Source organism: Sphaeramia orbicularis, chromosome 22 (assembly GCF_902148855.1).
Source record: "Sphaeramia orbicularis chromosome 22, fSphaOr1.1, whole genome shotgun sequence".
NCBI classification, from domain to species: Eukaryota; Metazoa; Chordata; class Actinopteri; order Kurtiformes; family Apogonidae; genus Sphaeramia; species Sphaeramia orbicularis.
In genome coordinates this window covers 43,847,131-43,865,861 of record NC_043978.1, presented here as the reverse complement: position 1 = coordinate 43,865,861, position 18,731 = coordinate 43,847,131, and the positions used below count along the sequence as shown (strand labels likewise).

The window sequence follows — 18,731 nt, the reverse complement described above, 5'->3', positions numbered from 1 at the left end:
CCAAGTGAGAGGCACCGGTCTTCTCACACATACTGAGTCCTCATTGAACCGTGGCCAAACAGTTATGTGGCGTTTTGTTGTACAACAGTCCTGTCACTCTCACTCCATTTCCCCTTCATCCTCCCCAACATCAGTTTGTGCAGAGAAAAAAAAAAACTAAATTCTTTCTTTTGCAGCCTTCTTCTTCTGCTGTCTGGATTTTTGCACTTTCCCTTTTACATTCCCCTCTATTTTCTTTTCTGTACCGACCACGCTTTACTATTCATCTGTCCTACATACTCTTATTTTCCATTCTTCTGCTTTCCCTCTGCCTTAATCCTTCACTTTTTGGCTGTGCTGCCAATGAGCCTCGGCTTCTGCATGTTTGAATGTTTTTATATCATTACATTAGAGACAAAGTCAACTGAAACTGATGAAATAAAAAAAAAAAACTGTTAAATTAATTAAATATGTACAGTGGTGATTTAACAAGAAATTACACAAAAGGAAAAAGGATGCATATGTTTTTGCATTTCTGTGTTTTTATTCTCTGAAACGCTGACTGCAAAAATGATTATATCTGTAGTAGTATAGGTAGGTAGTTTGTATTACTTTATTATTGTTAAAACAGTAGGTACAGCATGGGTTCAGTATCTTTAGTGTTATTACAGTGCCGCCATCTAGTGGACACAAATGGAATTTCAGCATAGATCACTTGTCAAATGTTCACAGTGGGACATAAAAGAAATATGTGTAAAAACATATACAACCAGGTCTGTTTAGACATTATCATCCTAGACTTAAGGTGCATCAGTATGTACTCTACTGTTGTACTTAGTTATAAATAAGACAAATTTTGTCTTTATATCGATAAAGAATCATTCAAATATTTTAAAATTTACACTATCAACAAATTTCTACTTGAGGTTAACATATTTTTGGAGCATATATTAGCAAAATAAATAATATTATTTACATGATCTTTTTAATTTACTGTGATTTTGATGGTAAAAAAAAAAAAAAAATCAACAGTAATTTAAATAGATCTGGTGCATAACTCATTTTGTGGCTCGGCTGCGATTGTGCAATATGCCCCTGAGTTAGCAAATGACTTGGTTTGTGGTCAGTGGGGTGACACACACACAGTGGACACTAAGAGGCCAAGGAGCAACACTCACACTGACTGTATTTTTCCACTGACTACAAACACATAGGCCAAACCATTATACCAGTATCCTTCTCTACTCTTTAATCCCCATGGCCTCTTTTTTTTTAACCAGGTAGATGACCAAGCATGGAAACTAAGATTCAGTTGATTACAGTTTAGGAAACAGAGTGCTAACAGACTAAACAGCATGTAAGGGTTACACACTGTTATTCTGCCACATCTTAAGTACAGCATATTCCATTCTCATTCATCAGGTCCTGACCCATAAACAGATAACTCTAAACTATCTCACTGAAATCACAGGCTATTTTTTGTGTTTTACTTAGCTACCGGAGACCTCTTGATCTCATCCTCCTCCTCCACCTGTGTTTCAGGTGTGTCACCCTCTGGATTACCAGACGCCTCCTCCCGCATGCGGTTCGCCCGCTGTTTGTAGTGGGTGTTGAGCCTCTCTAGGATGTCAATGGAGTGGTTGATAACCAGGGCCAACCAGGCCAGGCCAAAGAAGATCCATGTGGCCATGAGGATACTGTACCACTCTGGGTAGTTTTTGTCTGGATTACTATCTGTATAGAGAAGCAATATTCAGCACAATGTCATATTCAATGCATCTTTTAGAAAATGCTGTACAATGCCTATGTTAACCCATAAAGACCAAGACCATCTACCGATCTAATATGTTTAAAACCTGTTGATCCACTAATTCTATCAATCCATGTAAATAATTAGTGTAATAAAATACAGTTTGTCATCCTTTCATGGTCATCAGATATGACCCCTTCGGACGTTCAGAAGCTCCATAGTGAATGTGGAAACACCGTCATCTTCTACAACATTGATTCACCAGTAAAACCCATGTAGTTGGATCAATGACAGTGGATGGAGACACTTGGTTTATGTTCAGTTAATGATAAATTTGCCTGAAAAAGTCACTTTTTACCTCTGCCAGGAGGTATTGTGATCGCTTTGCTTTGTGTGTTTGCGTGTGTGCGTGTTTGTTAGCAAGATAACTCAAAACGTTAAGGACGGATTTTCATGAAATTTTCAGGAAATGTTGATACTGGCACAAGGAAGAAATGATTCAATTTTGGTGGTGATCGGGGATGGGGGTGGAGGGGTACACGGGGGCCCACTGATCTGCGTCGGCGGAGGTCTGCACTCTCCTAGTGCTTTTCTTGCTTCTTAAGTTTTCTACGTTTTTGATATAACAACCCTCAAATGTAATCTCATCATGATTAAATATAGGAAAATACCTGATTTTCACTGAAGAAATGCAAAACAGAGAGGATATATAGGAGTTAATGGTAAATTTGCAGGAAAAAAATATCTTTTTCTTCAGTTTTCTCTGTTTCTGATAAACCCTGAAGTTAATCTGTTATTCTGAGCTTTAATGAACATCTACATGATCAGTAAATTAAATATAGGAAATACATGATTTGACTGAGAAAATGCAAAATACAGAGAATAACATTATAAAAAATATGATAAATCACTTAGAAAAGGTTAAATAGAGAGAAAAAATCATCTAGAAACTGCCACAAAAGTAGCCCTGGGTCTTTATGGGTTAAAAGTTGGGCTGTACCTGCCACAAAATCTCCAAAGCCAATAGTGCTGAGGGTGATGAAGCAGAAGTAGATGGCCTGAGCGTGGGTCCATCCCTCCTGTTGTTGGAACACAATCATGGGGACAATAAAGAAGAGAACTATTCCAGACAGGTAGGACACCAGATGGACAAAGAAGCGGGTACACATCTAGAATGAGAGCAGAACAGAAGGTCTCTTCTTAAAATGATCTGTTGACGGTCTATGGTGATGTAAACACTCGTATATGTAAATACAAACACCCTCACCCTTCTCCCAGTTTTCCCCTGCAGGAAGTCAGAGATGTTCCTCTCTATAGCGAGCATGTATTTGCCCACCCTGTTGAGCACCACTATGTTGAGTGGAATGCCAAACACCGCAAAGAAAACACAGAAGATCTGTCCAGCTGTGGTGCTGGGACTTATGTTCCCATAACCTGCAAAACTGCAAACTATTAGCATCTCACCTCAGAGGGTTGATTTACACCTTCAATACACCACCGACAACAGAAAAACCCCAGATCAAGTATTTTTTCCACATTTTACTGTGATTTCAGATTTTAATTAAAATATTTGTAATCCTTGTTTGAGTTTTGATAGCTTTAACCCTTTATTGCACAAGTGACTATGTTTGATAAATTTTGCACACTTTACAAGAGTGACAGCAACAGTTCCAATGAGGACAATGAATCAGCAATCTCAGGTCTAATGTGGTCTACAGGGTCTGTAAGGTCCACCTCTGCATAAGCAGTGAGTGGACCTGCTTTGTTAGGTACAATGAAGTAATGGTACTAATGTAAGGAATGATGTTCAAAGGGATAATGTGGATGTGGACAGGGGTCTGGATCAGCACTTATGCTGTTCTAATGTTCTAAAAGTGATGTTCTAATGTTCTAAAATACTTGTTCCTAGCGCCATGCATGTGTTTCTTCTGTATATTTTATATATAATTTTTGGATTTTTTTTTTTTTTTGCCACTTACAGGAAGGACCCAAATATGGTAACTTCACTGACCTTGATTTTCCACAAGAAAATAAAACATTTTGCAAAATTTCACAAGAATAATTAAGTCTTATGTCCTCCAATAACACACTAAGGTTGAAATGTAACATTTCAGTATATTTCTATGCATGTCCCATAAATGGTTAAGAATACTATTGCCTTTTTATGGTTATAAGTAATGCATATTCACCTATGTAAAAAGTCTAAAATGTATCCTGAATATGACAGATATTAGTTTTACCACCTGTCACTGTCAGTGAAATGTTTGGAAAATACAATTCCAGTAACTTAAATTGCAAAAGCAGTAACTAAAAGCTCTTGGACATTATTGTATTTTGTGGGTAAAATCCAACCTATAGTTGTGACCACAGTTGCAGCAAACAGAGCTGAGCTTGTGAATTTCCAGAAGCCGTCTGTGGTGTAGTTGCCTTTCAAACTTAGGCCCGCTTTAGATGCTGCATTGACCACCTGAAAATCACATCAAAATGATCATGTGAGTATTGAGCTTAGAGAGACTTTTGTTTCCACTGTTTTGTAACTTTTAGCTGGTTTTATATCAACAAAGGCTGGAATCATGAAATCAGAACTTATGACTGTCAGTTATGTAACCTCTGGTAATTATTGACCCACATCTTTTAGACTTATTCTCAGCACTGTGTCAGACAGGCCCATGTGTTGACACAGTCTGTTACATAAAAGTCTTGAGTTCATCACCAGTGTGAGAAATTATGCCTCAGAAAAACAGAACAGTCTGAGACCTGTGGCCTTGTTATCTAAGGTTTTAGGTTTATCAATGCTGATAAAACTCTGTATCATGGCTCCTGTAGTTTTTACAGCCCCACACTGTCTTAAAGTGGACTCCCAAGGATGTCCCAACCTGCTTTGACGGAGTTCACCAGACAATGCAAATCTAAGGGGTATCTTGAAAGGTCTTACTTATATAATTTAGCAGATTTCTCCACAATCTACTCACTCTTTGCCGACATAACACAACAATTTTTCACTGAGAATGTCAAGGTCAAAAGGCATGTGATGACTTTTCAGGGAAATGATTACACAATTTTACTCCTTTGTAAATCAAGTTAGGACAACATATGTAGGCAAAGCAGTAAGTGCAGTGTTGGAAGCTGGTATTTGCATGGAAGAAGTTGACTTTTTGCTGAGCCTCATTACAAGATATGTCTTCATTTAATCTTTTAGAAGTGGTTTAACAGAAGTATGTTCAAAAGGATTAAATGTTAAGGAGAGCACTGAGAATTCACTTATTTTAGGAAAAACAACTGTGATGGACACTACAGAGGAATAGTGAATAGCAGTTCACGGATTCATTTGTCCATTGTGGTCCCCATGTAAATATAATTGCCTCGGCAAAAAAAAAAAGAAACATACACCAGTGGGATAAAAACCACCAATTACTGTTACTGTGAAAGGTTCCCCTCAGATTTGCATATTAGAATAACCGTGGAGATAAAGAAAAGGTCTGCGAGTGTAGTATGACAACATTTACACATCTAAGTAGTTGTTTAAACAGTTCCTGTGCCTGCTCTTCACCCACATACATGAAGGAATTCTGAACAGTTTTGTGTTATAACCACTTGTGCATTTTTGTCTCACCCCAGCCACATCCTCCAGGCCTTGTTGGTTCAGACAGGTATATTTGGCGAGCAGCTGTTTCTTGTTCGTGAGTAGTACACTCAGGTCCTTCCTTCCGAGATCTCCTTCTAACTTCCAGAAAACCACCCCACCGATCAGTACGTAGAAGACATAAACGACCCCGAGCATCAGGATGGATGGCACTCGGGCCAAATTTAAAATTTCCTTTACACGCATCATGGTTCCCTGGGGGAGATCTGGGATGCAGGCAAAACTGAAAACCTAAATCTCTGTAGCCACGGACAGACAGCAGTGATGGTTTGCCTGCTTGGCTTCTCGTCTTTCCATGAATTGCAGGCAAATGAACCTCCACCTGCAATACTGTCCTAATCATTCCAATGGCCTGTCATGCAAATCTTGAGGAGCACAATGTGAGGAGGGCTAGACACCAGCAGAGACTGAGCTGTAGGTAAAGACAGGTTAGCTCAAAGTTTGGTACTTACAGACATGACTGGTGAGATAGTAAAAACAACAGACATTGTCTAATGAGGTTTTTCTTTTCACTCAACTACCAAAGAGCTTCAGCAGTAATCTTGAAACAACAGAAAATACAACTATAGCGTGCAGGTACTTGAAAACCCTCGGCCTTCAGTTCACGCCAAAGTTTTTCCACATATGGATGGACAGACAACAAATTGATGACAATACCCTGTGGCGAGGGCTGAGGGTAAAAAATCAAATGTTTAAACTGAGAAAATGCACCATTTTTTGGACAATGAGCTAATTTTGAATTTAATAACACCAACACATCTCCGGAAAATTGGGACTGGCACTAAAAAAAGAACTGGAAGCACAATTTGCAACTTATTCAGTTAATTGGCAACAGGTCAGCAACATGACTAGAGCATCTTAGAGAAGTGGAGTCTCTCACAATAAAGATGGATTCACCCAATTATAAAACAATTTCAGAATTCTCTCAACACAAAACTGCAAAGACTTAAACATCTCATTGTGGATTCCTGTGATCTCTAGGACTAAAGAGGCACTGCATAAAACCAGGCATGGATCTGTAATGAAAATCACTGAGGAGAGAGTCTGGCTTGGTATCATGTCTCAGCTCAAAAGCCTGTATCTGTGATGGTATGGGGGTGCATTAGTACCAGTGGACTTGGCAGCCTGCTCATATGGAGAGGCATTGTCCACGCTGAAAAGTATAAACAAGTTTAGAGCAACATTTGATAATGATAACATGCATATGACCAAAAACAGACAAGAACGGAACTCCCAGACTATTGTTAAGAGGAGATGCTATACTTTATTTTTTTTAAAATAAAATCGTACATTTTCTCAATTTAAACATTTGATATATTTTCTATTCCACTACGAATAGAACATGGGTTTATGCGATTTTTGCAAATCATTGTATTCCGTATTTACATTTTACACGGTATCCCGACCGATTTGCAAATCCAGTTGTATTTTTCAACCATATTTCATTCTTCAGAACTGTTTTCGCAGAACGGGTTAAAAGTGAAAGTGGCCGTTGCTAACATCAATCATGGCGTGACTCGTTTTTGTGCATCACATTCTCCTTCACTAATTCCAGCTGGCTTTCCCAGTCCTGTGTATTCACCTCACATCACCATCTTGATTAATGTGTTTGTTTTAGATAGCTCTTGGTGTTCAATTCAGTGGAGTTTACCGTCAGCACACAAACACAGATGGAGACTCAGAGGAAGAAGGACACACACTGTAAATACTACCAGTACATAAACATACACAACTTACACCTCCCTCTGTGCACAGGGTTTCAGCTGACACAGTAAGGATAATTGCAATGTAAAGCACATAAAAAAGAAGACTATCTGAGGATGGAAAGATGAAAACAGGATCCTATTATCTTAGTGTTATCTTAGTCTGACTTGCTAAATGCTGTGGCTTTACTGAGGTAGAAATGTCACACAAAGGCTAATATCTTACACTACCAGTCAAAAGTTTGGACTCACCTGGTTTTTCTTTATTTTCATGACTATTTATATTGTAGATTCTCACTGAAGGCATCAAAACTATGAATGAACACATATGGAATTATGTAGTTAAAGTGTGACATAACTCAAAGCATGTTTATTTGAAATTCTTCAGAAATGCCACATGCTGCTTTTATTACTGCTTTGCACATTCTTGGCATTCTCTCGATGAGCTTCATGAGGTCGTCACCTGAAATGTTTTCCGAAAGTCTTGAAGGAGTTCCCAGTGATGGTGAGCACTTGTTGGCCATCTGTGGTCCATCTCAAGTCATTTAAATGAGAAGGTGAGTCCAAACTTTTGACTGGTAGTGTACATCAGTTTTCTTCGCAACATATTATTATATACAGAACATAATAAAGCTAAATATATTCCACTCTGTGATATTACATGAAAAATGTTTATGTACAGTCCCCGGTCAGATCTTTGATGTGTCCTCTAGTTTACTGGGTGGTACATCGTCCTCTTCTTGTTGTCTCTTAAAGCCTGGATGAGTGAAGCTGATGATGTGCTCCATTATTCTGCCTCCCATGTTCAGAATAAGAGCAAGCCAACCTAATGCAAAAATAATCCACACACCGGCAAGGCTTCTGTACAGAGAGATGTACTCCTTATCTGGGTCATTCCCTAAAAAAATGAAAAGATGTTATACAGTAGGCGAGAAAGCACATGCCTTATGCTATCATGTATGACAGTAGCACAAATGGAACAGAGACAGTATTTTAATGTGACAGGTGTGACCCCTCAGGTCTTTCCACCACATTAGTGTAGTCCTGTTTGCTCTCTCTACTCACCCACCACATAATCTCCAAAACCAATGGTGCTGAGGGTAATGAAGGCAAAGTAGAAGCCCTCACCAAATGTCCAGTCTTCCACATAACTGAACAGCATGGGAGGGATGACTAAAAACAGCAAACTGCCCACCAGGAGGAACACACTCACGGCCACAGCTTCAACTATTTTCTGGAGACGAAAACACAGTGAATGTGACACTTGTCTTATCTGTGTCCAAGTTGATTCTGTGGATACCAGCTCGTACCTTATGAGGAACGACTGGGACCATTCCCCTCTCCAGTCGACCCAGGTGGACGGTGAGACATTTCCCGAGCTGTTTGAGGAAAGCCAGGTTCAGCGGGATCCCACACAGTGCGTAAAACACACAAAACACCTGACCGGACACAGTGCTGGGGGAGAGGTTTCCATAACCTGCAAAACCAAGTAATTTGTTTTTGCGGTGCAGTCTATCTTCAAGCAAACAATATGATTGATTATGATTTTTAATAAAACACTCACCAATAGTTGTGACCACTGTTCCTGCAAAGAAGAAGGAGCTGCTGAAATCCCAGTTACTGGGGTTGGTTGAGTTGCCTGAAGGATTCACTCCTTTTTCCCAGGCATCTAAAATCACCTGCACAAACACAATTAAGAGCTAAACCAAGGGTGTCAAACATATGGCCTGCGAGCAAAAACCGGCTTGCTAAAGGTTCCAATCCGGCCCCCGGGATGAATTTATGAAGTGCAAAAATTATACTTTTAGTTCCAATCTACAAAATTTTACCAATATTCCTGTTACTAAATGTTTTGTGCATTTGTAGATCCATTATGATCTGTAAGTTGTAATACACATGTGTAAATGATTATGTTGAATCAGAACACTGTTAAAATTATGCTCACTTCGCTTAAGAAATTTCAGGTTTTTCAGGTTATTCACATTTTTTGTCAAAGGATAGTTTGTGCATGTAGACATTTTCAGAATTAATTTTACTTTCTTGCACTAAAACATAGAGAAAAGTTCAGAGTTGTCATTATTTATAGGTTACTATGTTCTTGTTTTACTGGTCCTGCCCACTTGAGATCAAATTGGTCTGAATGTGGCCCCTGCAAGAAAATGAGTTTGACACCCCTGACCTAAACAAACTGCTCCACTTATTTCAGCTCAAAACAGACTTATTGATTTTTCAGGTCAGGATACTATTCTAATCCAATTTATTACTATGTACTTAGACAAATCATAACATTGATTTCTTAATTTTCAGCCATGCACGGTTTTATAGGTCCCTATAATAAATCCTAAGTGCTCAGTCTTGAAAACATAATGGTACACTTAGACTTGTCTACTGCTCAGAGCTGTTGTTAATGCACTTGTATCTACACTAATAAATACTGTGTCAAGCATAAAGAAGTTAATAACTTTGTTGTAACTCATTGTTGTTTTATGTCTGATTAAAATAGATCTGTCTGGTAAATGAGATGGCACGCCTCAATGGGACTACTTGTATAAATAAAGGTTAAATAAAAATAAAATATAAAAAAAAAAATAACATTACACTTCATAACATTCAGGACACTCTTAACAAAAACAAACAGACTCAAGTACAATTTTTACCTACAAGCAGTTAAATGCACCCCCCCCCCCCCCCCTTGACCAAATAACCATCACCCTCAGTTTTAAGACAGTGCAATAATCATGACTCATGCAACTTGTGTTTAATTTCCCCTTGTATATATCTTTTATTACCTGTATATATCCATTATATATGGCTTTTTGTATGTTTTAGTCTTTCCTCGTTATAGTTTAGTATATTGTCAATATTTTTTGGTATAATTTTGTGTGATATTTTCATGCAATCTATACAGTCTTTTTTATACAGTCTTTATACAGTGGTATTTTATACAGTCTTTTGCACTTTAAGTGTTTGCTGCTGAAAAAAACTAAACTGCTGCTAAATATATTCTCATTGTTCTTGTAACAGTGACAAAGTCCTATTCTATTCTATTCTATTCTATTCTATTCTATTCTATTCTATTCCTCTGTCTTTAATTTCTTTGAAAAAAAAAAAAACTTACATTCATCAAAAAAACACAAGGAAAACCATTTATTCCTAGATTAACTGTGCAAACTCGTGTTTACAGACAAATTGAAACAAAATTATACCTGAACAAACTTCTCCAGTGCTGGTCCATCTAAGCAGGTATAATTGGTTAAGAAATTCAGCTTCTCCAGTTGGAAGTGGTTTCGGTTGTTGCTTTCAGCCTCTCGCTCCAGGATCTGGAAGATGGTGGCCCCTACCAGCAGGTACATGAAGTGGGCCAGGGCCAAAAGTGCAGTCCAGCTGACTTTGACCTGGGCCAACTGGAAACCCGCCATCAACACTCCGAGAAAGTGTCAGAAAGTCACTTCAAAAACATCTAATGACCAAAGTCCTGAAGTAATACGCAGATCGTACATGTAACTCTCCGAATACAGTGTCCATCACTGCAGCTTGTGCGTTTTGTTATTAGTACAATGTATCTGAAGTAATGAGAGTCAGATTAACTTAGACTTCAAAGAAACCACTGTTGAACAAGTTGGGGTGATGGTTCTAACTGGATATCTCCCAAAGGGTAAAACATCTCACCTCAGTGCCCTTCGCTGTGATTGGACAGAGGACCAGAGATGTTGGGTGTTGAGTTAAAAGGTTGCTTGGGTAACAATCCAACCGCTCTCCTCCATTAGGGCGACATCTGGACATGCACATACACATTCAGCTGTTTCCACTAACAAGGAAGCCACGGCAGCATCTTGTCAGCAGAACAAAAGTTAATATTTTACCTGACTGCTGTTGGTTCAAGAACCCACAATTGTTAAGTGCTTATGCCAGGAGCCTTTCAGCAGGACTTGCATCTTGGGGACTAATTTTATTCGCTAATTGTATTCACTGACAGTCTGAGGAAAATATAGTTTAACCACAAATGACCGGATTCCTGAGTTGACGTACGTAGAAGAAATTGCTGTTAAAGTAATAATGATTGGCGCCAAGAATAGAAAGAAATACATTTGAATAAATTAAGTACATACACTTAAAAATCTAATGAGTCTGAAAGCTCTTTTTAAAAAATGTACGGTCGTCTGTTAGAGCGATCATCAGACCTTTTCCACGTACTCAGGAGGGAGATATGTTTCTGGTCAGCTGCAGAGGAAGGAGATGACATTTTGGAGAGGTGTAGAGAACACTGCTTGATTATGGGCCATAAACCAAAGAGTTGATAGACGTCTCACGAGACAACCTAATGGAGTTCAATGGTTTCTGTGTTTAGAAAGCTTGCAAGTAAAAGGCAAAAAAGTCGTGACTTTAAAGTAAATACCAACCACCGCAGCTATAATCATTGCGGTCATTTTTTAATTCTGGACTTTTTTTTTTTTTTTTGTCGGAGTCACTGGTTTTGCCTTCTTGAAATGGCCCCTTGAAAGTATTTCTACTACTAAACACATTATTATTGGTAGGGACAATCAAACAACATAATGATTTTTACTCAGTTTGAGATATTTAGGGAAGGGAGAATTGGTATGAATCTAAAATATTGAACTCAGTCCTACAAACCTATGCTTTGAGTTTTGTCTTATTAATATATTGACTTTTGCTCAAGGATCTTTCTCCAAGGCAACTCCGGCTGGATGCAAATTGTGCAGCAGCTGCTTGTCATATGTCAAACAAATCAACGCAAAGTCATGCAAACAGGGTGTCTTCTGTTTGGGAAGGTGTGTATCAATGACATCAAGGTGACTGGATGTTTAGAGCTTCATTACTTGCTGATGTTGAGTAATGAAGTGCATTTCAGGAGCAGAAACAATTCACTGTTCCTGGGCAGTGGAATGATACTGTTCACACACTGGGACTTACAAGCTCTTTGAGTGTCATTTGTCTTTGTAATCCTAATTTACTCAGTTGAATATACTTTAAATTGATTTGATGTTCACTGGAAATAAAATCAACTGTCTGTAGGCAACTGTAAACCATTATGCAGTGGAGGGGAGAAAGGCCACATTAATTGAGGCTAAATGAAAGGATAAATACGTTACTGGATTTGACATTCAAATACTGGATGTGAAGGAGGCCCTGTGCAAACTGGGGAAGTTTTTAAGGAAAACAACTGCATGCTGGGATGGCCTGCACCTTCTGAGGCTCTTCATAGGGCAGGCATGTTCAAATGAGTCAACAACATGAAACCACTTGTACAAAAGCAGTTTTAACTTTAAAATTAATCAGAATCATATCATCAAATTGTCAGTAGACTAATATGTAACCTAACAGATTCTACATTAAAGGGTTGATTTTCTAATTTACTCAAGATTTTGATGTAATGTGGAGTAAATATAACCATGATTCCTCAGAGTTATTTGTATATTGTGTGCAGCTGAAGTCTTCTGAAGTGACAAATAACTGACAAAATGATTACTTTTCCATCTGACAATAACCCCGAAACTACAGTTCAACTCTGACTGACAGATAAGCTCTGATTTCTTTGTTTGGCTGTTCACATTATTTTTTAAAAATGAGGCAAATATCAGATTCTGGTTAAACTGGTCACAGTACTGAATTGAGACACATGAAGAATTCAGATCATTTCCTCCAACCAAAATAGTAAGAAACACTGTAAAAATACTCCACTACATGTGCATTTGAAACTTTATTTTAAGTTAAAATATGTATTATCAATATTTGTTGTGCAATAAAACTGTCTCTCTCAGTGACTCAGATGAGAATTGAAAAGATCAGATTCTATGTAATTTGTGCTCTTCACATTATCATGAAAAAACAGATCTGAGTTTCAAATGAGTGGGGAAAAAACAGATTTAGATTAGTTTTGCCAATAGTGTGAATGCAATGTAAAAAGTCTATATGTTTTAGGGCATTCAGACAATATTGATACAGCTGAACTGTAAAGAACAGCAGTAAGATGCATCAAAATATGTTCTTTTATTTATTGTTTTATGTCAACCATTTCTCCTTGACAGTAGTTAATAATAATTCTTAAAAACATTTACATCACATTTTTATATTTACATTTGACACTATACTTAAAATAGTGCTAAAATATAATAGTACTTAAAATAATGAAATGGATAATGGAACAGGACAGAAGGATATAATGCATTTGTCATTATAAATGTCACCACATTTCAATAGTTGTGATTCATTATGTTCTTAAACAAACACTGGAGCCAACTGGTTTCCTATTGTTCACTCCAGTCATCGGCCAGTTCCTCTGATATCTTAAGAAAACATTTGCTCAGATCAAAAGGTCGGCGCAGGCAGTGATTTATACTGCTTCCCGTTATACCTGGGACATCATCAGGTACGTACAGGTAAGTGCTTATATGCATCTTATAAAACCAGGGAGGATGCGTGACATGTATGGCAGGGAGGTTTTGAGGACACTTTTGACACTGTTATAACCATGTTTTCTCAGACCTTATTTCCATGTAATGAATCCAGGAGGAAGCCTATTCTTTCACCTGACACTGAGAGGTTGCAGTGATGAGCCGTTCAGATCTTCCTCAAAGTCTGAGAGTAGTTCATTTCTGAGGATGGCCTGGAAAGAAGAAAAATGACAAATTGTATTGCATTTTGAAATAAAGTTGCAGAGAAACTACCTGTAAACAATGTCTTTATCTATAATAACAGTCTCCACTCTGACATCATTTTGTGTTTTTCTGTTTGCCCTTCGCTTCCCAGCATGCACTGTTTCAACAGGTGGGATAGCACCATCCAAGGGTTTCCCAACAACCACAAAGAGGGACTTTCCTGTCTAAACACCATCACTATCCAACTCAGTACTGCAGTCACAGAGGCATGGAATAATTCTTCCTTAGGGGGAGGACAAAGTGTGAAAGTGCACAAGAAAGAAAGAAAAGAAAGAAAAAAGAGCTCATGTGTTTCTCAGCCCGACTGTTTTTCTGTCTGGCGTGTGTGTACACTTGGCCATCATTCTCTGTCTGTTCACCTGACCCAAGCTGTTATGGATATCTACTGGTAAAACGGCCAAGTCCACTTTACTACTGTCAATGTAAGCAGAGACACACAGGTCAAAGGAGAAAAGAAACACAGTATACGTTTACAAACAGGAGAGAGCAAAAGGTGAAGTCATATAGGTAGATAAAGTGATGTGTGCTAAAGGTGTTTTTATGATGCTTCTCTGTGTGAAAGACATTTCGACATTAATAATTACTAAAAGCAATGTAATTGCCTTTCATTACCCTGCGATCAGTTAATATTTGAACTTTGTTTTCATGTGGCTTTGTGACACCAATACTCATTTTCTTTTATGCCAGCTTTTACCTTAGCCATTAGTGTTGTATTTTATAGTGGGAATAATAACATTTGACATCTTGTCATGCTATCTTATTATATTTTACACAACTATATAGTAGCATTCCCCATACAACAGAGACAGAAGAGGGTTTTGGATCTGTTCTGGAACTCTGTCTGCACTTTGTTAGCACTGTAATAATCACATATTTGTACGTATTCTTTTCATTTTCACACACAACATTGTTACTAGTTAGGATTTAGTGGTAATGGTTGATTTTAATTCCATTAAAACTTGTTATTTTGGTGAACATTGTGTCTGTATGTATTGATACTGATGGTATTCAATAGGTGTATTCCCTCAGTAGATATCTACAAGTAATTACATTCTATTGTATCTTTCTTAAGAATTTACTAAATTGTGAGCATAGCCTTCTGTCTGCATGCAGCAGTTGCATCGTTCTTGGATGCATTTCTTTCATTGGTTAGTGATATCTCAAAAATATTCTATATTATATCCATTAGCCAGCATCTATCTGAAAGTACAGATGTAAATTCAATACGTGTATAAACCTTGAGATATTTATAAATACACTTTACTCTGAAGTGCAGTGTTGCAGGGTAGCACCCCACCAGAGGGCAGTGTTGAATGTAAAACATGCAATGTATGGACTTGAAGACTGTCTTTGCTTTATCTGTGGATCTCTCACCTGCCCTCTGGAGGAGCATTTCCCTGGCTTTGATGAAGGCCAAGATGTCTGAATCTACCTGCTTATCTCCAGTCAGAGGAATAGAAGAAGCTGAGAGCTTGGTACTGGAAAGGGCCCTGAAAAATACAGAAATATTGCCACAACACCAGACTAAGTCTTTGAGAAAAAAAACACAAAACAAAACAAAAACTGAGCTTCAAACTCTCTAGATAAATTCCGCTGGTGTTGAAACCTGTTAATCACTAGAGCTATAAATGTGCTTGTTGAGCCAAAATCCTCGTATGCTAGAACCTTACATATTCATCATCTTCGGTGTAAAACAGTGGATGTGTATGTATATATGTGTATGTACATGTAATGCTGGAGAGGAGCAAAAGCCTATACATTATGCACTGACTGTTTTACAGTTGTTGTAAAAGGGGGGTTTCAGCAGCACTGTTCAACTAAGACTCTGATTTGTTAATAGAGTTTAGAGACATTACTTCACAAAGAAATAAAAATTTATGGCCATGTTCTAAAGTGGAGAGAAAACACCCCGCTGCTATAAAAACTACAGGTCCAGGCTGTATCTATAGACTTAAGAGCTACTGCAAACACATAGGATTTTCAGTCCCAGTGTAGAGTTTACATTGGTGTAAAATGGATAAATAATGGTCAAAACATTTGGCTGCTAAGTCCAGCTGGTTGTACATCTCGGTGACTTCTCAATGAATGTCTCCACCACAGTAAATCAAAACTGCCAATTACCAGAGGTTTGGTATGACTTGAAGAAATCCCAGTGAAAACTTTTTTCCTCTGAATCTTTGTTCATTGAGATCCTATATTTACTGAATGCAAAATGTTAAGAGACAACATGCAAATGCAGTCGTGTGCTCTTTATGTATCCCACCTTAACTCTGATGATGGAGTGAAGTCAGTACCATTTCCATCCAGAGGTTTATCGTGCCAGGCTGGAACAGCTGTCAAGGGAGGTGTCTTTTTTGGTGCGTGACTTCTGAAATTCAGTAAATTCATATATAAAGAATGAGGATGGAAAAGTCAGCAGGGGACAGTGGTCAACAGAACTTATTTTATAGGATGCTTAGAGCAAATCAAATAGGTATAGATCAGGTGCAATTAGACTGACCTGATGTCTTGATCGGAGAGAGTGTAGCCATCCTGGTATAAAGCTCCACTTGTTGGGAAGTCTCTCAGAGGGCTGCGCCACGCACCAGACGAATTTAAGTTAAGAGAGTTTTCGTTAGAAATGCCGTAACATTACAGACCACCTCTACCTCATCCTGTACGTGCAGAACAGCTTGATATCAAATGAAATTGAATCTGGATTTATGTGGGTTTACATTACAGTAGTAGGTGCTTGTAGTTGCTGGTTACAATCACATAAACACCACAAGAGAGTGCAAAAATGCAAAGTAAATTGTAACATTTACTGCATTTATAGCCTGAGAAGAGGAAGAAACATACATGTGCACAAAATCTGAGCATATATATATTGTTGTTGTCTGTAATATTGTTATAAATTTGATATTATAGTGTTATCAAACCCCCCATCGTAGCAGGCCTGAGGCAAAAACTGGATCTTCAAATATCACTTGTGTTCAAATTAAATTGCAAATTATGGTTTCAATCATATCCCATATCGCAGCCAGACATAGATGTTAGCCCTTTGCAGAGAGAACACAGTGTATTCTTATCAGCCCTGAATGGCATTTTTTCTTTTAGTTAAACAGCTGATTGGACTGATAAATATGCAGAAACCTAGATAACTGTGTTTGGTGAGGTGGAAACACAATAGTATTACCTTTCAACATTTGTTCAAGATTTGTTCCATGGAAACAAGCACTAAGAAGCTGCAGGTTGTTGGCCATTAATCAACTGCTATTCAGGCACAGATGGTGAAAGGGTAAAAATACCATTACTGAACTGAACGGAAATGATCCAGACAAGGGAAGATGTATTTCTTTGTAACTTGGCTGAGGTCTGTCAGCAGAAACTCAAATGAATGCTAGCTGATATGATCAATATAGCTGACAGATAAGAGCTGTACTTTAATACATAAGGTGTACATCTATCAGCTGTCAGTCAGCTTACCTGGAAATTGGAAGGCCTGGTGAAGATGGTTGCATGGACCCATTTAGTGACCCTATTTGACCTCTGGCTGTGGTCTGTGATTCCTAGACATCATTGTTGAAAAACAGAACGCATCTCAGAAACATACCATTCCATGTAAGCTAATCACAGTGTTTCCATGGTGAACAGCAAAAGAATACATCACGTACTTTGCCATATAGTTTGTTCATGTCTCATACTCAAAGTTTAATCAAATCAGTGTGTACCATTTATGCAGAAAACCTGAATGTATGAACAAAGAGGTCAGAAATATACTGACAGAGCAAACTGCCTGCTTCCTGCTTGGAAGACAAACGTTGCGCATCCAAGGTCTGTCTGACAGACTTCCGCTTTCTCATTTGTCATTCAGTGATAAATTCCCCAACCTCACTCAGATGTGAGTGAGATATTATTCTCCATTCATAAGATCAAAGATCACTCGTAAAGTAAAAGCCAGCAGTGTCTGCTAGTCAGATGTTGCTGCTTAACATCTTTTTCAACATGTTGTCCTTGTTAAGAAGCTAGCTTACAGACAATATGACTTGATGCTTAAGCGGAGTTGCCCCAAAGCTGGTCCTCAGAATGTTGTCTTTCTCACATGGAATACTGTAAAAATGTGTTTCTGTGTATTTGCCTCATTCATTATCATCCCACCACTGCTCTTCATGCCTGATATTGAACAGAGGCTGCAGAGGGTCATACTTGAGGCCTCGAAGTCAGACACATGTGTGTATCAACTTACACACACATTAATTTGTCCACAGAGACCAATATTCAGAAAACATACAAAGAAAACAGTCATAAATACAGAGAGAAAAATGAGCAGACGAACCCTGTTGACTAATGTCAGGAACATATCTTTGACACCAGCCTGGCTATTATGTCATGACATGCATACGGGAGCTTTATGTGGTGTTGTCACATAGATAGGCAAAGAAAGGTAAGGTCAGTCACCTGCACACTGGAAGCCTCCCGACTCCACCATTTATGGAAGTCCCTCTGGAGCTTGACCTTTGCCCTTTCCAACAACAGCTGCAGGTGCTCAATCTCAGTCCTCAACGCTTTAAGACGACCAAACGTGCTCTTGTAACTGACAAAAGATATTAGCAGCACCACATTCATCTTCTGCAGCTTCTGCTGTGTCCAATCAATCTAAGCCGAGTCTTATGAGTAAGGATAAAAATATTTGGTAAAGTAGTACATGAAAATTACTCATTTAATACACTCACGCCTTTTTTTCTTGCTCTATGTGTGTCTGTAAGTTTTCTTCCACTGGATCCACCTCCTCGTCAAAGTCTGTGTGATTTTCTAGTACACCTACAGGAGATGTGGACAGTCAAAGGACATAAACAGCTTCTAAGGACATAAAGATATAGAGGTGCTGCAGTTAAAATTACAAAAATGACAAAACAATAATAATTTCTTTCTTTTTTTATTTGTTTAAATATCAAAACAAAACCCTCAGAAGCTTGTGTGAGTCTATTTCCTACAAACAC

The 18,731-nt window shown here is 38.2% G+C and overlaps 3 protein-coding genes across 3 annotated transcripts in view; all 3 read right to left on the bottom strand.

Annotated features, from left to right (window-relative positions):
* Positions 1–565: 565 nt before the first annotated feature.
* Positions 566–5,900, bottom strand: LOC115413152 (potassium channel subfamily K member 17-like). Its single transcript, XM_030125896.1, has 5 exons — positions 5,343–5,900; positions 4,082–4,196; positions 2,997–3,163; positions 2,730–2,898; positions 566–1,713 (listed from the first exon to the last, which is right to left on the bottom strand). Exons 1-5 carry the CDS (start codon positions 5,559–5,561, stop codon positions 1,466–1,468), a joined length of 918 nt encoding a protein of 305 aa, XP_029981756.1. The 5' UTR covers positions 5,562–5,900; the 3' UTR covers positions 566–1,465.
* A 1,837-nt stretch (positions 5,901–7,737) lies between these two features.
* LOC115413153 (potassium channel subfamily K member 16-like) lies at positions 7,738–10,494 on the bottom strand. Its single transcript, XM_030125897.1, has 5 exons — positions 10,282–10,494; positions 8,640–8,754; positions 8,386–8,552; positions 8,141–8,309; positions 7,738–7,973 (listed from the first exon to the last, which is right to left on the bottom strand). Exons 1-5 carry the CDS (start codon positions 10,492–10,494, stop codon positions 7,765–7,767), a joined length of 873 nt encoding a protein of 290 aa, XP_029981757.1. The 3' UTR covers positions 7,738–7,764.
* Positions 10,495–10,599: 105 nt separating this feature from the next.
* The window catches only part of kif6 (kinesin family member 6), a 55,638-nt gene continuing 47,506 nt past the window's right edge, over positions 10,600–18,731 (bottom strand). The window contains exons 17-25 of the mRNA XM_030125980.1: positions 18,465–18,552; positions 18,190–18,325; positions 17,218–17,300; positions 16,253–16,324; positions 16,016–16,120; positions 15,127–15,242; positions 10,939–10,945; positions 10,745–10,850; positions 10,600–10,638 (exon numbers count right to left, since the gene is read on the bottom strand). Coding sequence (XP_029981840.1) covers positions 10,600–10,638; positions 10,745–10,850; positions 10,939–10,945; positions 15,127–15,242; positions 16,016–16,120; positions 16,253–16,324; positions 17,218–17,300; positions 18,190–18,325; positions 18,465–18,552 — 752 coding nt within the window. The remainder of the gene's footprint in view (positions 10,639–10,744; positions 10,851–10,938; positions 10,946–15,126; positions 15,243–16,015; positions 16,121–16,252; positions 16,325–17,217; positions 17,301–18,189; positions 18,326–18,464; positions 18,553–18,731) is intronic.